This window comes from Eleutherodactylus coqui, chromosome 2 (genome assembly GCF_035609145.1).
Source record: "Eleutherodactylus coqui strain aEleCoq1 chromosome 2, aEleCoq1.hap1, whole genome shotgun sequence".
Taxonomy (NCBI): domain Eukaryota; kingdom Metazoa; phylum Chordata; class Amphibia; order Anura; family Eleutherodactylidae; genus Eleutherodactylus; species Eleutherodactylus coqui.
In genome coordinates, this window is record NC_089838.1 from 319,922,846 (window position 1) to 319,938,999 (window position 16,154).

General features: G+C 42.4%; 1 protein-coding gene across 1 annotated transcript; it reads right to left on the minus strand.

Annotated features, from left to right (window-relative positions):
* Positions 1-2,134: 2,134 nt before the first annotated feature.
* Positions 2,135-14,595, minus strand: TNFSF14 (TNF superfamily member 14). The gene is made up of 4 exons (XM_066593760.1): positions 14,349-14,595; positions 10,146-10,188; positions 5,619-5,660; positions 2,135-3,420 (listed from the first exon to the last, which is right to left on the minus strand). The coding sequence occupies exons 1-4, from the start codon at positions 14,571-14,573 to the stop codon at positions 2,987-2,989; spliced, it is 744 nt and encodes a 247-aa protein (XP_066449857.1). The 5' UTR covers positions 14,574-14,595; the 3' UTR covers positions 2,135-2,986.
* Positions 14,596-16,154: the final 1,559 nt, after the last annotated feature.

Here is a 16,154-nt window from a genome sequence, read left to right on the forward strand (position 1 = left end):
CCCTATGTACAAGAATATAACTACTATAATACTGCTCCTATGTACAAGAATCTAACTACTATAATACTGTCCCCTATGTACAAGAATAAAACTACTATAATACTGCCCCCATGTACAAGAATATAACTACTATAATACTGCCTCCTATGTACAAGAATATAACTACTATAATACTGCTCACTATGTACAAGAATATTACGACTATAATACTCCCCCTATGTACAAGAATATAACTACTATAATACTGCTCCCTATGTAGAAGAACATAACTACTATAATACAGTCCCCTATGTACAAGAATATAACTACTACAATACTGCCCCTTATGTACAAGTATACAACCACTATATTACTGCCTCCTATGTACAAGAATATAACTACTATAATACCGCTCCTATGTACAAGAATAAAACTACTATAATACTGCTCCTATGTACAAGAATATAAATACTATAATACTGCCCCCTATGTACAAGACTATAACTACTATAATACTGCCCCCTATGTAACAGAATATAGCTACTATAATACTGTCCCCTATGTAAAAGACTATAACTGCAATAATAGTGATCCTATGTACAAGAATATAACTACTATAATACTGCCCCCTATGTACAAGAATATAACTACTATAATACTGCCCCCTATGTACAAGAATATAACTACTATAATACTGCTTCCTATGTACAAGAATATAACAACTGTAATACTGCCTCCTATGTACATGAATATAACTACTATAATACTGTCCCCTATGTACAAGAATAAAACTACTATAATACTGCCTCCTATGTACAAGAATATAACTACTATAATACTGCCTCCTATGTACAAGAATATAACAACTCCAATACTGCCCCTATGTACAAGAATATAACTACTGTAATTCTGCCCCCTATGTACAAGAATATAACTACTATAATACTACTCTGTATGTACAAGAATATAACTACTACAATACTGCCCCCTATTACCAAGAATATAACTACTATAATACTGTCCACTGTGTATAAGAATATAACTACTATAATACTGTCCCCCTATGTACAAGAATATAACTGCTATAATACTGCCTCCTATATAGAAAAATATAACTACTATAATACTGCCCCCTATGTACAAGAATATAACTACTATAATACTGCCCCCTATGTACAAGAATATAACTGCTATAATACTGCTCCTATGTACAAGAATATAACTACTATAATACTGCCCCCTATGTACAAGAATATAACTACTATAATACTGCCCGCTATGTACAAGAATATAACTACTATAATACTGCTCCGTATGTACAAGAATACAACTACTATAATACTGTCCCCCATGTACAAGAATATAACTACTATAATACTGCCCCCTATGTACAAGAATATAACTACTATATTACTGCCTTCTATGTACAAGAATATAACTACTATAATACTGCCCCCTCTGTACAAGAATATAACTACTATAATACTGCCCCCTATGTACAAGAATATAACTACTATAATACTGCCCCCTATGTACAAGAATATAACTACTGTAATACTGCCCCCTATGTACATGAATATAACTACTATAGTACTGCCCCCTATGTACAAGAATATAACTACTATAATGCTGCCTCCTATGTACAAGAATAGAACTACTATAATACTGCCTACTATGTACAAGAATAGAACTACTATAATACTGCTCCCTATGTACAAGAATATAACTACTATAATACTGCTCCCTATGTACAAGAATATAACTACTATAATACTGCCCCCTATGTACAAGAATATAACTACTATAATACTGCCCCCTATGTACAAGAATATAACTACTATAATACTGCCCCCTATGTACAAGAATATAACTACTATAATACTGCCCCCTATGTACAAGAATATAACTACTATAATACTGCCTCCTATGTACAAGAATATAACTACTATAATACTGCCTCCTATGTACAAGAATATAACTACTATAATACTGCCCCCTATGTACAAGAATATAACTACTATAATACTGCCCCCTATGTACATGAATACAACTACTATAGCAGCACCGTGTGACACAGCAGGCACTGGAAGAGGTGATACATTTTTGTAGATTAAAAACTCTTCAAATTTTAAATCTTTATTGCAGTCATGTCTACATAATACAATTTTCTGCTTTTTCATTTCTTTTCACCCCCTTTTCAGTTGACTTCTGCACTTTTTACCTACTTATAGGGTTTTTCAACCTTGGTTTTACAGATTCACATGATAACATAAAAATAATCCAAAAACATTATTAAATTGGAGGATAAGTAAATCATATCCTGGTTCGGTTCCTTGTTTTTGACAATCAACTCGTCCAACCATACATCAAAAAGTCATGTTTATCTTTACATCATATGTCACAATTGTGACGTTTCTGGTGGTGGATTTGGAGCCGTGGGTGTAGTAGCTGTGCAGCTCCAGAGAGTTATCAGAGAGTCAGATGTCGGTATTGCTAGGTTTCAATTTAGATTGGCAGAGAAGCAGGCAGAAGAGGCGCTTGACTAAGGCTGTGCCGCACAATAATCATGCACTGGTGCAGTGGCAGGGTCAAGCTTTTATAATGAGCCTAATTAGGAACAGAGACGGGGTCAGGACAGGGAACAAGGCAAAGAGTCATGAAGGGGAACTGTCTAAGAGCTGGATGGCTTAGTGGTGAGTGCTACTGACTGGAGTGCAGGACATCTCAGGTTCAATCCCTGACAACATTATTCACCTAAGATGATCTTCAACCACCATAGGAACCACTGTATATCATTCAAAAACATTTTGCAGGTAGACTTTTAAGTCATCTAGTAATTAAGTACTTCAACGTGTTAAATTTGGTTGTTGGCTTGACCACCACCAATATGTCCTCCGAATGTCCCATTGAGGTGCTCTATAGAGTAGTTTGAGAAACTCTTCACACCTTTCAAGTCATTATGATGCCCCTTTTCAAGGACATCTTCTAATCATATTTAGGTTTCAAGTTATTCATTTTGGGCTTTATATACCATAAACATGCCAAAAAAAGTGTCGGTGTCTCCTTGGACACGTATAAGATGTTTATGTGACATGCTTATGTATATTTCATCGCCCTTCTCTAACATGAAGCTGCCACTTACAAAGCTACTTCCCCTCCAAACTGAGGATCCTTGTGTATCACAAAAATTTTTGATGTTGTCCATGATTGTTATGTTCCAGGTTGAGTGCCTCTTGAACACCCGATGGGTAAATATGGAATTTTCAGTGTTTTTGGGGCATTTAGTTAATCCTAACTGTAGCTTGGAGTATATGAAATATAACCCAGTCTTTGAGCATACAAGTGACCCATCTTTATATTCAACCTCATGAAGAAAGGCCAGACCTCTTCTATAATCCCACTGAAGAGAAACATCTGGAGAAATGTCTACGACAGGAAGACCTGGAGAGGAAAACAGGGTTGTGTCAATACTTCGGTTGAGTGAGGTTTTTGCACATTTCTGCAATATCTTTTGCTAAGGTGAAATCAAATAATCATTAGATGCTGTATGGATGCCAATTTTTTTTCCAGATGCAAACGTGCAAGCCGGATTCTGCATGCGGGATCCCACAGCGGAATCCGTCTGTGATCCCGGCCGGTGACCACGCGTACCTGCATTATCTGTAATGTGGATGACCACAGAGACTGGCAGGTGGTCATGCCAAGTACAGATTTAAAAAAAAAATTGTAATTCTAGCGCCATCGCTAGGTGATGACGTGACTACCTGATGCCCATACGGACAGCCTCCATTGACTTTTTTACAGAAAGTGAAGCCTTGAGAGTTGGCTATTTTATACAGCTTTTATTGCCATTTCAGTGTATACAATTTCTCCATATAGTGCCCTGATCGTACTGCTATATATGACCTTCATAATACCACCAATATCATGCTGCCACATACAAACACTCCATCATATCCTCTCTGCTAAAAAAACTGACCCTTGAACTCGACCAATGCTGCCAATTACTGACCCATCTCAAACTTCCCCTTCATCAACAAACTTTTAGAATGCCTGGTGTACTCCTGCCTCACACGCTACCTCTCTGACAACTCCCTCTTCGACCCCCTCCAGTCCGTCTTTCGCCCTTTTCACCCGACCGAAACTGCCCTCACAAAAGTGTCAAATGACCTGATGATGGCGAAGTCGAGGGGCGACTATTCCCTACTAGTCCTTCTCAACCTCTCTGTTGCATTTGACACTGTCGACCATGACCTCCTCCTTGCTTTGCTTCGCTCTACCGGCCTAAAGAACACTGCTCTTTCCTGGTTCTTCTCCTATCTTTCTAACCGCTCATTCAGCGCCTTCGCTGGCTCTATCTCTTCTCCACTTCCTCTTGCTGTTGGGATCTCCCAAGACTCGGTTCTCAGTCCCCTCCTCTTCTCTATCTACCCAGCCCCAATAGGACCTAAATTTAGCCTCCAATATCCCCTCTATGCTGATGACACCCTGCTATACACCTCTTCCTGTGACATCTCAGCACCATTCCTCCAAAACATCACCGACTGTCTGTCCGCCGTTTCTAACACCATGTTCTCCCTTTTTCTCAAACTTAACCTTTCAAAAACTGACCTTCTCATCTTCCCGCCCTCAACCAGCCAACCTCCCCCCAACATCTCCATATCAGTATCTGGTACCATCATTACCCGTTATCTTGGTGTCACACTGGACTCTGATCTCTCCTTCATCCCCCATATCTAACCTCTGGCCCGAACATGCCGCCTGCACCTCAGGAATATTGCTAAAATCCGTCCGTTCCTCACCACGGGCATGCTAAAGACACTTATTGTTGCCCTCGTTCCCGGCTCGACTACTGCAATTCGCTGTTCATTGGCCTTCCCCACATCGGACTTTCTCTTCTCCGGTCCATACTAAATGCAGCAGTTAGACTCATCTTCCTATCCACCTGCTTCTCAGACACCTCTGCACTATGCCACTGGTGCATTGGCTGCCTATACATTACAGAACTAAATACAAACTTCTCACCCTCACCCACAATGCTCTCCATGGCACTGCACCACCATAGATTGCTTCCCTCCTGTCCATACATCACCCAGTCCGTGAACTCTGCTCTGCTAACACACTCAGACTAGACGCCCCTCTAGAACGCACTACCCCAAAACATCTGGAAATCCCTGATGCATGGAACTTCCGATGCGCCTCAGAGACGCACCTCTTCAGGGAGGCATACCAACTCTCCTGATCGAATACCCCGGCCTCCTAATAACTGTATACCACTTGTAATTTACCTTACTGTCTGTGGTCCCCGATGCCTCATACCCTGCCCCTGCACCTCCCGCATTACCCCCACCCTGTTTGTTCCCAATCAACTGTATACCACAGGTAATTGTCCGTATTGTTCATGCTCCCCCATGCTTTAAAAGTGCTGCAGAATAAGTTGGCGCTATACAAATAAAGATTTATTATTATTAATACCGCCAAGATGACCTCCGAGCACCGAGCACCAGCAGCACACTTATTACGAGCTCCACCACCATCACTGGGGCAAAGGAGAAATGCCTTGAGTGGAGTTCAGTTTTAGAAATGGTTTACCATCCTAATCTAAGATTGCTATGTTCCAGCGCTGATTTGATACATACCCGTGACATGAGCTGAAGGCTTAGGAGGTCCATCTTGAAAATCTGGAAAACAGAACAAGGAACATAGAAGTATCTGAACAATTTTAAAGTCACCTAAAACCTACCCAGACATTACCATGACCAGAACTAACTAAAACTTCCTCCTCATCTACTCAAACCATGCTAAAGGTATCCCAAATAATGCCATGCCCAGCTAGTTCACGGCAATTCATGTCTAGTTTCTCAGAGGCTTAAACTAGATTTTGAAGACCAAGTGTTTTTTCCAGTCTTTAAAGATCCTTTCTGGGTCATGTTGTGAGGGCTAAAGCCTTCTTGTGGTAAGCCACAAAACCGAATAAAACATATCCTATTAGGCAATTCTGAATTCATAGAAATTTCACTCCAACTAGAAATTTTTTAAGGTTCTTCAGTACATTTAATAGTACCATTGAATAACACAACTTGTCCCACAAAAACAATCCCTCAGACAGCTACATCGATGGATGATTTTTTAAAGCGGGAAGGGAAAAAAAAGGGCCGCCTATTAACACTAGAACCGCTGCGGGGACAGATCTGTCGCCTTTCAAATGTTTTTTTTTCATCGTTTATTTAATTTTTGATGCAGCTGGCTAGTTTTTTGTGACTTTTCACCATTTAGAGTCTACATCAATTTCCCAAAAAATGTTGGTCAGAGGTAAACCCCCCCCCCCCCCCAGCCTGAAAAAAAATACGCTTTTACCTAGAACCGCCGCAGGGACACTTTTGTCCTCTTGACAGTAATATCGCATAGTTTGGGATTTAATCTTGGTTTTAACTACATTTTTTGTTAGATTTCCTTGTTTTTTGATGTTATGATAATTTATGGTCTCAAATACCATTAATTGGAAGAACAAGCAAGGTAGGCGAACCGCACTGTATAAACATTTTTTTTCCTATGAACCGTAATAACTTTTGTCATTTGTATGGTTTCTCTAGCTGACTGATGGGTGTCTTGTGTTACACTATGGCTTATCGACAGAGAGGATTGACATCAGTGGAGATCGTTGCTGCATTGAATGACCTCTTGCTCTGGCCCAACCCCTCACGCAAAGCGTTATTTTGACAACACATCTGTCAGTGCTTGGAGGTTGATGATGTCTGAAAGATCCTGAAGCATATTGTGATCCCTACTGGATTAGAAGCATGCCGTGTTTCAGAATGTAACAATTGGTCAATCATGATTAAGGAACTAGAAGTGTTTCTAGAAATATGTTAGGGGAGCCATTTGTACAAAGGGCCTGGAGTTGGATTCTCCGGGGTCTGAAAAATGGGGAACTGCATTTGTCAGAGAGACTATGAGCCGCAATAGATTTAGAGAAATTATGAGACTTTTGCGATTTGACATTCGATCAACCAGATCTCAGCGAGTGACTGATGATACGTTTGCCTTGATATCTGAAGTTTGGTATGATTATATTTCCAATGCTCTATGTCGCTCCATACCAGGTCCTTAGATTACCATTGATGAGCAACTTTTTCCATCTAAATGTCGGTGTAGATTTATACAATTCAAGCCGGATAAGTACGGCCAGAAATGTTGGATGGCTGTGTACAAAGATTCTAAGTATCTAGTAAATGCATTCCCTTATCCTGGGAAGGACGAGACTAGGGTTGACCATGAGTGTCTTGGCGACTTCATTATAAAAAGGTTGATGGGCCCTTACTTTGGTAAAGGTAGAAATGTAACTTGTGATCATTTCTTTATGTCTGTCGCCATTGCTGAGTACTTAAAGGAGAAGTCTACAAGTATAGTTGGCACTATGAATAGAGCTCATAGGGAAGTAGTAGTCATAAAGAAGGCAAAGGAAGCATTGTATAGTACAGAACTGCTAAAAAAGATGACATATCACTCACTGTATACCAGAGGCGTAACTTGAAGCTCCTGGGCCCCAATGCCAAACCTGGAACGAGGCCCCCAACTATAATGCTTTATTCATAGTACTGGGCTCCCTATATGGAGAAGAGAGGCCTTATAGGCCCCCTAAGGCTCCTGGGCCCGGGTGCAACTGCATCCCCTGCATCCTCTATAGTTACGCCCCTGCTGTATACCAAGGTAAACAAAATAAGAATCTCTTACTCCTATGTACCATGCACCCGCACATCCAAATTGACGCAGGTAAAAAAAAACAACCTGACCCTGTCAGTTATTATAATAGCAGTAAATATGGTGTAAAAACATAAAACACAAAAAAAGTTCTGGTAAAACTGCAATAATGTAATAGCGATGGGGACAGATGTGTCCCCTTGGCGGTGATATGGGGGGTGCCCAAACCCATTGGTTCTAGTGTTAAAGGGGTTAAGTCTTGTCGACCACCCTGCTACATCTAGAAGCATATATACCAGAGGAAGCCCATGTGGCTACTGTAGACCACTGATGTAGGAGTGTCAGGATTTTGCATGCAGTGGTGCCCAAAAGTGAACCAAGGAGGGGAAAGTAAATAGAGTGGTCTAGTCTAAGGTCTGAATTTAATTTTTGCTATGTTTCAAGGTAGGTATAAATTTTTGGGTGTGGCCTGGAGACTGACATTTTTTGGGTTTAGGTTTTGGATTAATTTTATGGGTCTGGTCTGGGGTCTGAAGTTATTTAGGGGTCTGGTCTGGTGTCCGCATTAATTTTGAGTGCGAATTAATCAAGAGATCAGGGTTTGATTTAGTTAGAAGTCTGGTGTGAAATGTAAATTAATTTTGAGGTGTGATCTAGGATCTGAATTAATCTTGGTTTTTGCTTTCGCTCTTAATTTATTTTAAAGCCCAGTCTTGGGTCTGAATTAATTTTACAGCCTGTTCTAGGGTTTGATGCCTCCCATGCCTTCATTCTGTATTTTCTATCTGTATGGATGATAGTGTATATGGTGCCGCTACCACAGTATGCTGTCATCATTTTTCAAGTCATCCTAGGAGTTGTAGTTTCTCAAGGGTTAGTGTAAGGGGGAATCGTAAGGTAATAAGCACTTCTTTGTACATGTGTATAGGTATATTATTGGTGTGCCTTGTTTTATGGCCCTGCCGGGATATTCAGAGGAAGGTCACATGATAGGATGGAGCTCAGCTCTGATACAGTGAGCAGCTGAGGAGAGACTGAGACTGATAATGGCCGTAGCAAGATAGTAAGAGGACCTAATGACTGAAGCCAAAGAGACTGTGCAAGGGCTCTAATGACCAGGGGGCCGAAACGAACTATGAAAGGGCCTGATGACCACAGGCTGAAAATTATATCGTTCCGCGGTGAAGAAGGAGTCTTCCTTCCCGTAGTGGACTCAGTAACTGAAGGAGACAGCGCCATGTACCTGGATTCGACAACTGTGTCGTGGACCCAGAGGTCACATGTGGACACATGAGACTGGTCTCGGACATTAGTGTGTGCATACTGAGGGACTATGATGGACTGCTGTATTTGACAGAGGGAGTATTTCCCAAAAAGGGACAGTGATACAGGGATATGGTGGAATATGGGAATGTGACAATGCACTGTGCTGTTTATTATTGGCACAAGTTGAGTGGATGTGACGGGAGACAAGACACTTCGAAGCATTTGGCGTTCTGTGCTAATTGGGGATATGTGAAACTGAGGTCCTTTTGCATCTACGGTGCATGAGGCCATGATGTTGTCATGCCTCGGACATCTAAGAATACAGTACCGACTATGAGGATAAATATGGAGTACTACGAAGACCATGGTTAGTCATAATTAAAGTTTGAAGTGCCTTGTCTCACTGAAGTGTCCCCCTGATACAGAGGCGTAACTTAAGCTCCCGGGCCCCGATGCAAAACTTGTAATAGGGCCCCCAACTACAATGCTTTACTCATAGTACTGGGTTCCCTATATGGAGAAGAGAGGCCTTATGGGCCCCCTAAGGCTCCTGGGCCCGGGTGCAACCGCATCCCCTGCATCCTCTATAGATACGCCCCTGCTCTGTTATGGGTATGTGGATACAAATGTTATAAGAGTGAATTCTATTTGAAAATTATGCAATGTTTAAGTCCTCTAACTTTCCTATGGAGTGGTATGAAGCTACAGGTTATTTTCATTCAGTAAAGTTACTTTTGGTAAAGACATGCTGACTCTGCCTCCATCTTTCTCCACCGCGCCATACACAACACCACCACCTGCTTCATAGGGATGCCTGTTCCATAAAACTATATTCGCTAATGTAATCTGTGAACTGTCAGGCCACATTGTGGGGACTACAAGGCCCAGCACTCTCTATTTATGTCCTAGAGAGGATCCTAGTTGGGTTTGGCTTCATTCCTTTTTCCTCTCCTATGAGCAAACTATATAGGGAACTCAGCTGATGGCCATGAGATCCTTAATACCAACCAGGCATGAGATGGGAGAATAATGGCTTCTCCCTATAGTCCTGAGGTACAGTAAGTAGTATAGATGGTATTTTGGCATAAACCAGTACCATCTTCTCTACGTAGCCTATCTGGCAGTTTACACTCTGCTTGAGCCCTCTAACAAACATTGTTCCTTGGAACCCATAGAGAAATATTTTCTTATGGCTTTACCTGGTCTGGAGATCATTTTCTGAGCTGCAGCTTTTTCATGAATCTGGAATAAATGAGATCCAAAATGTTAGATACAACGCTGGTGATTTATGTATCGGCCTCCGTTATTCATACGCCGTTATGACCTGGTCATAGAAGCTGAGCCTGTGGATCAGTAGTGGTGGTGATTGTAATATACAGCCAAAATCCTGCTGTAATCAAGATAACTCAGGTCCCGGGCTCTTAGATGGTGCCGTCACTAGCAACTAGCATTTAAGTGGTTTTACAAAGGGAGGCAGCCCATTGTCGGTCTTCTTACATGATGGCAGGGTGCCAATGGATTACCATGGCAGATGGGACCTAACAACTCTCTTTCCACCAGTTCTTCTATATCTAAGCGCATATTAGGCTTTTAGGCAGGGTCTAATAAACTGATTGGTATGATATATGACTATCTAACTGATGGGGATAGCAGGACTGCTGGAGATACCTGAAGGCTTGAACTTGGCTATCTCTGACAATCCCATTGAAATAAATGGAGCAGTGGGGTGCATGCCTAACTGCTGCTTCATTCATGCGAAGACTTTTAGGACCCCCAGTTCTCAGGATCAGTGGAGTCCCAATGGTCAGAGGTCTACCGATCAGTTAGTTGGTTATTCCCTATCTTGTGTTATAAGAGATATCTTTCCCATGTAGGAAAACCCATTTAAAGACATGGTTCATTTGGGTCTTCAGGGAGCAGCAAACAGTTCTTTCCTGTTTCTCACTCATTGCATTCCATGTCCCATAACATTTTTTGTGACTGACAGTTCTGTGGGAAGTTTTTTTTTAATACATAATTTTTTTGTAGAATATTTCAGTACATAAAAATTAGTTTTTCATATACGTATATTCCTTTTTGGCTTTTTTGGTACTTCACCGCTCATCATAAATGATGTTGTAAATGTATTACATGGGTTGCAAAGGTTAAAAAGGTTAAGGCTATATACAATGTATTTATTTTTTATGTAGTTTTTGTAGTTAAAAAAAAACACCAATTCTGTTCCGTGTGACGGTCCCATAGGGTTAAACAAATAGGATCAGGGATTTCTATGTTGCCATAGGGTGACGATTGTCAACCAGACCCCCCCCCCCCCCATGAGTGATCATGCAGGCTCAATCACTGCTCTTACAATCATAGTGCCATAAAATGGATAGCGCTGGGTTCTATTCACTGCCTCCCATTACCAAAATTGTATCCAGCATGCCACCATGGGGTATATATTTATTAATAAATATATTTATCATTTTACGTCCATCCTAGGTCCCCCTCTGCTCCTTGTTACTCTGTATGAGCGATGGAGCCCATAGTGACAATGGTGGGCAGCATTTTGTCCTTAGTAATGATGCTAATTGACCCAAAGTTTGTTCTAATTCCCAGAATCCTCTTAGACTCTTCTTGCAATCTTTTAGTTAATTGATCTTAGAAGACATTGTCTTTTTCGACTAAAGTCCCCTCTACCACATAAAAAAATGCCTGTGTTATAAAGAACATCTGGAATCCGGGGACCCAAGAGCTTAGAGCTACGTCTCTGTTAGCAGCAGAAGAGGGCCAATGACAACCCTACATTGAGTAGATGAGCTGGTGGTCATATTCATATCCACCACCAACTTGATGTCATAGAGAGAAGGTGGCAGCCTGGACACAATGCTGGACTTCCTGACCGGAGACCTGATGGGGATACAGTGGCAGTTCGCAACTAGTTGTTTAGTTTACTAATATAACTTTTCCCTGAGCACTTTTTTTAGGAACTAATGTTGTAGGGAGGAGGCCATCTTTATGTGTTCTCGGTGGGTATCTGCTCTTTAGTAATAAAATGCAATGTGGTTCCATGTGTGGACTATATTCTGATATATACAATTAGGCCAAAGCGCTTGGGCTTAGATTCCCAAAATTTCTGACAGGGCCCCAACTTACAACATGCCATTTATTACACCAGGTCTTCTATTAGATGACAAAAGGACCATAGGCCACCTTGAGGAGCCGGGTTTTTGGTGTGACTGAAACCTCTGGACACCCTATAGTTACACCCCTGTATAAGACATGGAATATGAGAAATCATCTAGTACTAGAGATGAGCGAGAATGCTCGTCCGAGCTTGATGCTCGTTCGAGCATTAGCCTGCTTGATGTACTCGTTACTCGAGCCGGCACCACGTGGTGCTCGAAAAAATGTCACCCTACCCTCCCCACATGTTTTCAATGGAGCTACGGCTGCTGCCAGCGGCTCCATTGAAAACAATGGTCTGTCGGCACGCCTGAATTGTTTTAGAGATGAGCGAGCAGCAAAATGCTCGGGTGCTCGTTACTCGAGCCGAGCTTTTTGTAATGCTTGAGAGCTCATTTCGAGCAATGAACCCCATTGAAGTCAATGGGAGACTCGAGCATTTTTTCAAGGTGACCCATGCTCTGCATTGTCTTCAGTGGAGCCGCGGCTGCTGCCGGCGGCTCCATTGAAAACAATGGTCTGCCGACACCTCTGAATTGTTTTTCAGGGAAGGGCTTTACATATAAGCTCTTCCCTGAAAAGCAATAATTTTAGTGTAAAAAATAAATAAATAAATAAACTTACCCTCCGCCGCTGCCGTGTCCCGGGGATGAAGAACACACCTACTGCATGCGGCAGATGTTTCCTTCATTCCCACTAGTAAAAAGAATTCCATGCTGCTCCATCTGCCACATCTGTGACAGATGCTGCAGAGGAATTCTTCAATTCCCTACCGCAGCTGTCACACATGACAGGATCCTGCTGCCGACACCCCGTCATTGGTTTTCAGGGAAGGGCTTTAAACATAAGCCCTTCCCGATAGAACAATAATTTTAGTGTAAAAAATAAATAAAACTTACCTGTCCGCCGCTGCCATGTCCCCGCTGGGATGAAGAACACATCTGCTGCGAGGAAAAAGAATTCCCTGCTGCACCTGCCACATCTGTTACAGATGCAGCAATGGAATTCTTCATCCCTGCGGGGAATAAAGAATTCCCTAGCACAGCTGTCACAGATGACAGCTGCGGTAGGGGATCCAGCTGCCGGCAGCGGTAATTGTTTTTCAGGGAAGGGCTTTAAACATAAGCTCTTCCCGGAAAAACAAGAAGAAATGGTGAATAAAATAAAAAAAAGAATACTCACCTTTCTTCAGCTGCTGGGGCTTAGCTGCATCCAGCCGGCTCTTCTCCCTGCACTGCTCTCAGTAGTATTTAAAATCCCCGCCTGCTAAATGGGCTGCCTCTGATTGGCTGAGCACTGTGATTAATCAGAGGCAGCCCTCAACTATTGAATGACAGCTGAGAGCTGCCTCTGATTGGTCCCTGCGCTCAGCCAATCAGAGGCAGCTCTCAGCTATTGAATGCCCAACAGCCGATCCAGCGATTATCAGTACTTTACACAGGAGCGATATAGTGGATGTAGGCAGAGCGAACTGGGGTTCATTCCAGCAGCCGCCTCAATTCACTGCAAACAGGCCATTGCTCAAAATTGAACGACTCTTGTTTACACTGAATGCATACGAAATGCACATGCAAAATACGTGGATGCGAATGAACCCATTGAAATCAATGGGTTTTATTTACTGCGTATTGCACGTGTAACTTTTGTGCATGCAAAATGCTACGCAAATACATTTGTGTGAAACAGGCCTACGTCAACTATACACCAGTGGTACGTTTATCGCATGTAGCGGCATCTTCGTGTGCCAGATGGAAACCTACACCATCTCCAAATATATGTAGTTTCTGGAGTACATTATAGTAAATGTGATGGGCAGCGTGTCCCAGGCACCCTAAATCTAGATCCCGCCCACTTTTTGAAGACGTTGTTGGGCCTGACATAAAAACCTGGAAAGTTGCCATTTTGGTGTGTACGCCAAAATTGTGAGTATTATATGCCAGAAAACTTGTATATCTAAACCTTTTATGTGTGATACAGTCTGCTGAGATGATGTATCTAAGCCTATTATATGTGATACGGTCTGCTTTCTGCTGTACCTAAACCAGTCATGTGTGATACTGAATGCCCAACTGCAATACCCAAGCCTGTCATGCATAATACTCCCCACAGCATCTAATCCAATCATGTGTGATACTGTCTAAATCTGTCCCTGGATCCCAGGTCATTATTCTAGGTCAGCAGAATACGCCCCCGTGTGGTGGTCCTCCCCCCATGGACTCCGCAGTAGGAGCACTCACCATATCCTGAGTCGCTCTTAATGTGGACTCCACCTTCATTAAGAAGTAGATTTCAGATGCTGCTCCACAAAACGCCAGCAGAGAAAATACAAGCAGCGCCAACTGCATCAACTGCGTGCCTCGTCCAATCTTCCTCCTCACCAGTGGGGGGCGGGGGGCAGCCTGCTGGGTGTAGTAGTCCTCCACTGAGAAGACGGATATTGGAGGTCTCCTATGACTGTCCATCGCTGGGGGCTTCTGTAAGAGACGGCCGTGTCACACATCTCTGATATGAGGAGGAGGAGGCGATGGGGAGTTGCAGTTTTGTGACCACAAAGAGGGAAATTCATTCAGATACATCCGACACACAAAGTGTGCAGTCCCCCGTGATATCACTAGTACAAGAACTGTAATAGAGCTGTAGATTGCTGAATTGATGGATTATCAAATATTCTGAATTTCCAGATGACAATAGACATACTGTATGTGGCCAGAGGTACTTGAATGTCCTCCTAATTATTGAGTAATTTGTTTTAGTTTCACCCTTTGCAAAGAGCTGCATAAGATCAAGCAAGTAATCTCCACAGACAAGCATTGATAGTAGGTGAGGTCCTTTCTGAGTGGAGTCGTTCAATTTCCTTTGATGACCACCATGACGACTTCTCCCACCCACAACCTGCCTATGCCGAATTTGACACGCAGACATCTTTGGTTCCTTGTTTTTCCATTAATGTCTCTATGTTCTCTACACCTTTACACAATTCCCCCTGCTATAGTATCCAAAATAGTAATAATGCCACATGTGGTACCCCACACTGTAGTACTGTCCCCATTTTTATGCCCCCTGTAGGCCCCACACAGTAAGTACTGCTTATAGTGACAGACAGTGAAAGTGCCCCAATTTAGCATTAATGCCTTCTTAATGCCCTACTCAATAATAATATCCCCCTTTGCCTCCACTTAGTAATAACACTGCTTTTATCCCCATTTACTAATAATACACCCTTTCGGAAATAACGCCTCTGTTAAGAAATAATGTCCCTTTTTGCCCCTTTTAGAAATAATGCCCTCCATGTGCCCTCTGAAATATAATGGCCCCCATTTGCCTCCTTTAAAGAAGAATGCCCCCAATGTGCCCTTGCATGTAGTGAAATAAAAAACAGTACATACTCACCTCCTCTGTCACTCACTGGGAGCTGCAATGGGCGCTGCTGTCCTCCACTGACTTCCACACTGTGTGATCATGTGACAATCACATGATCGCTGTAGTCAATTCCCAGTCTCAGCATTAGTGAGGCCGGGGATTGTTCTCAGTGGTCGTGTTTGCCCCATGATGCATGTCAATTTTCGGACCCAATGTGAGCTATTCCTGGAACCTTCAACACTATCCCAGATCACCAGGGAGACCCCAGGCCAGATACCAGGGCCGCCTTACAAGTGGAGGCTGTTACAGGTGCAAGAGGGGGCCAAATACATATTAATGTCCATGGTTTGGGAAAGGGACCTCCAACAAGCTTATGTAGATGTAGTGGGTTGGTTAGATGGCTACAAAGTTTGGCCATATAGTGTACACTGATTTTATTTCCAAAAGGTCGCCCAGAATAAGCATAAGAACAGAAAACAAGACAGGAACCAAACCAAAAAGAGAACTTAAAAAAAGAGCTACTAGGACGATGGGAACATCAACCCAACCTGGTGGACCATCAAACCTCAACCCATCAAATGACCAGAACAAAGAGTTTCCTCTTGAGAAACTCAAGCCCACTGTTGCTTCAGGTTCTTCTATCCACCTTTCTGCTGTGAGATGACAACTTAATGCTATGGGTT

Bases quoted from the DNA above. Each gene is read 5' to 3' on its own strand.
- TNFSF14 (XM_066593760.1), bottom strand. From the start codon at position 14,573: ATGGACAGTCATAGGAGACCTCCAATATCCGTCTTCTCAGTGGAGGAC. The intron at 10,189-14,348 runs GTGAGTGCTCCT...CATTTATTCCAG, and splicing joins TAAGAGCGACTCAGGATATG to ATTCATGAAAAAGCTGCAGC. The intron at 5,661-10,145 runs GTAAAGCCATAA...TCTGTTTTCCAG, and splicing joins GAAAATGATCTCCAGACCAG to ATTTTCAAGATGGACCTCCT.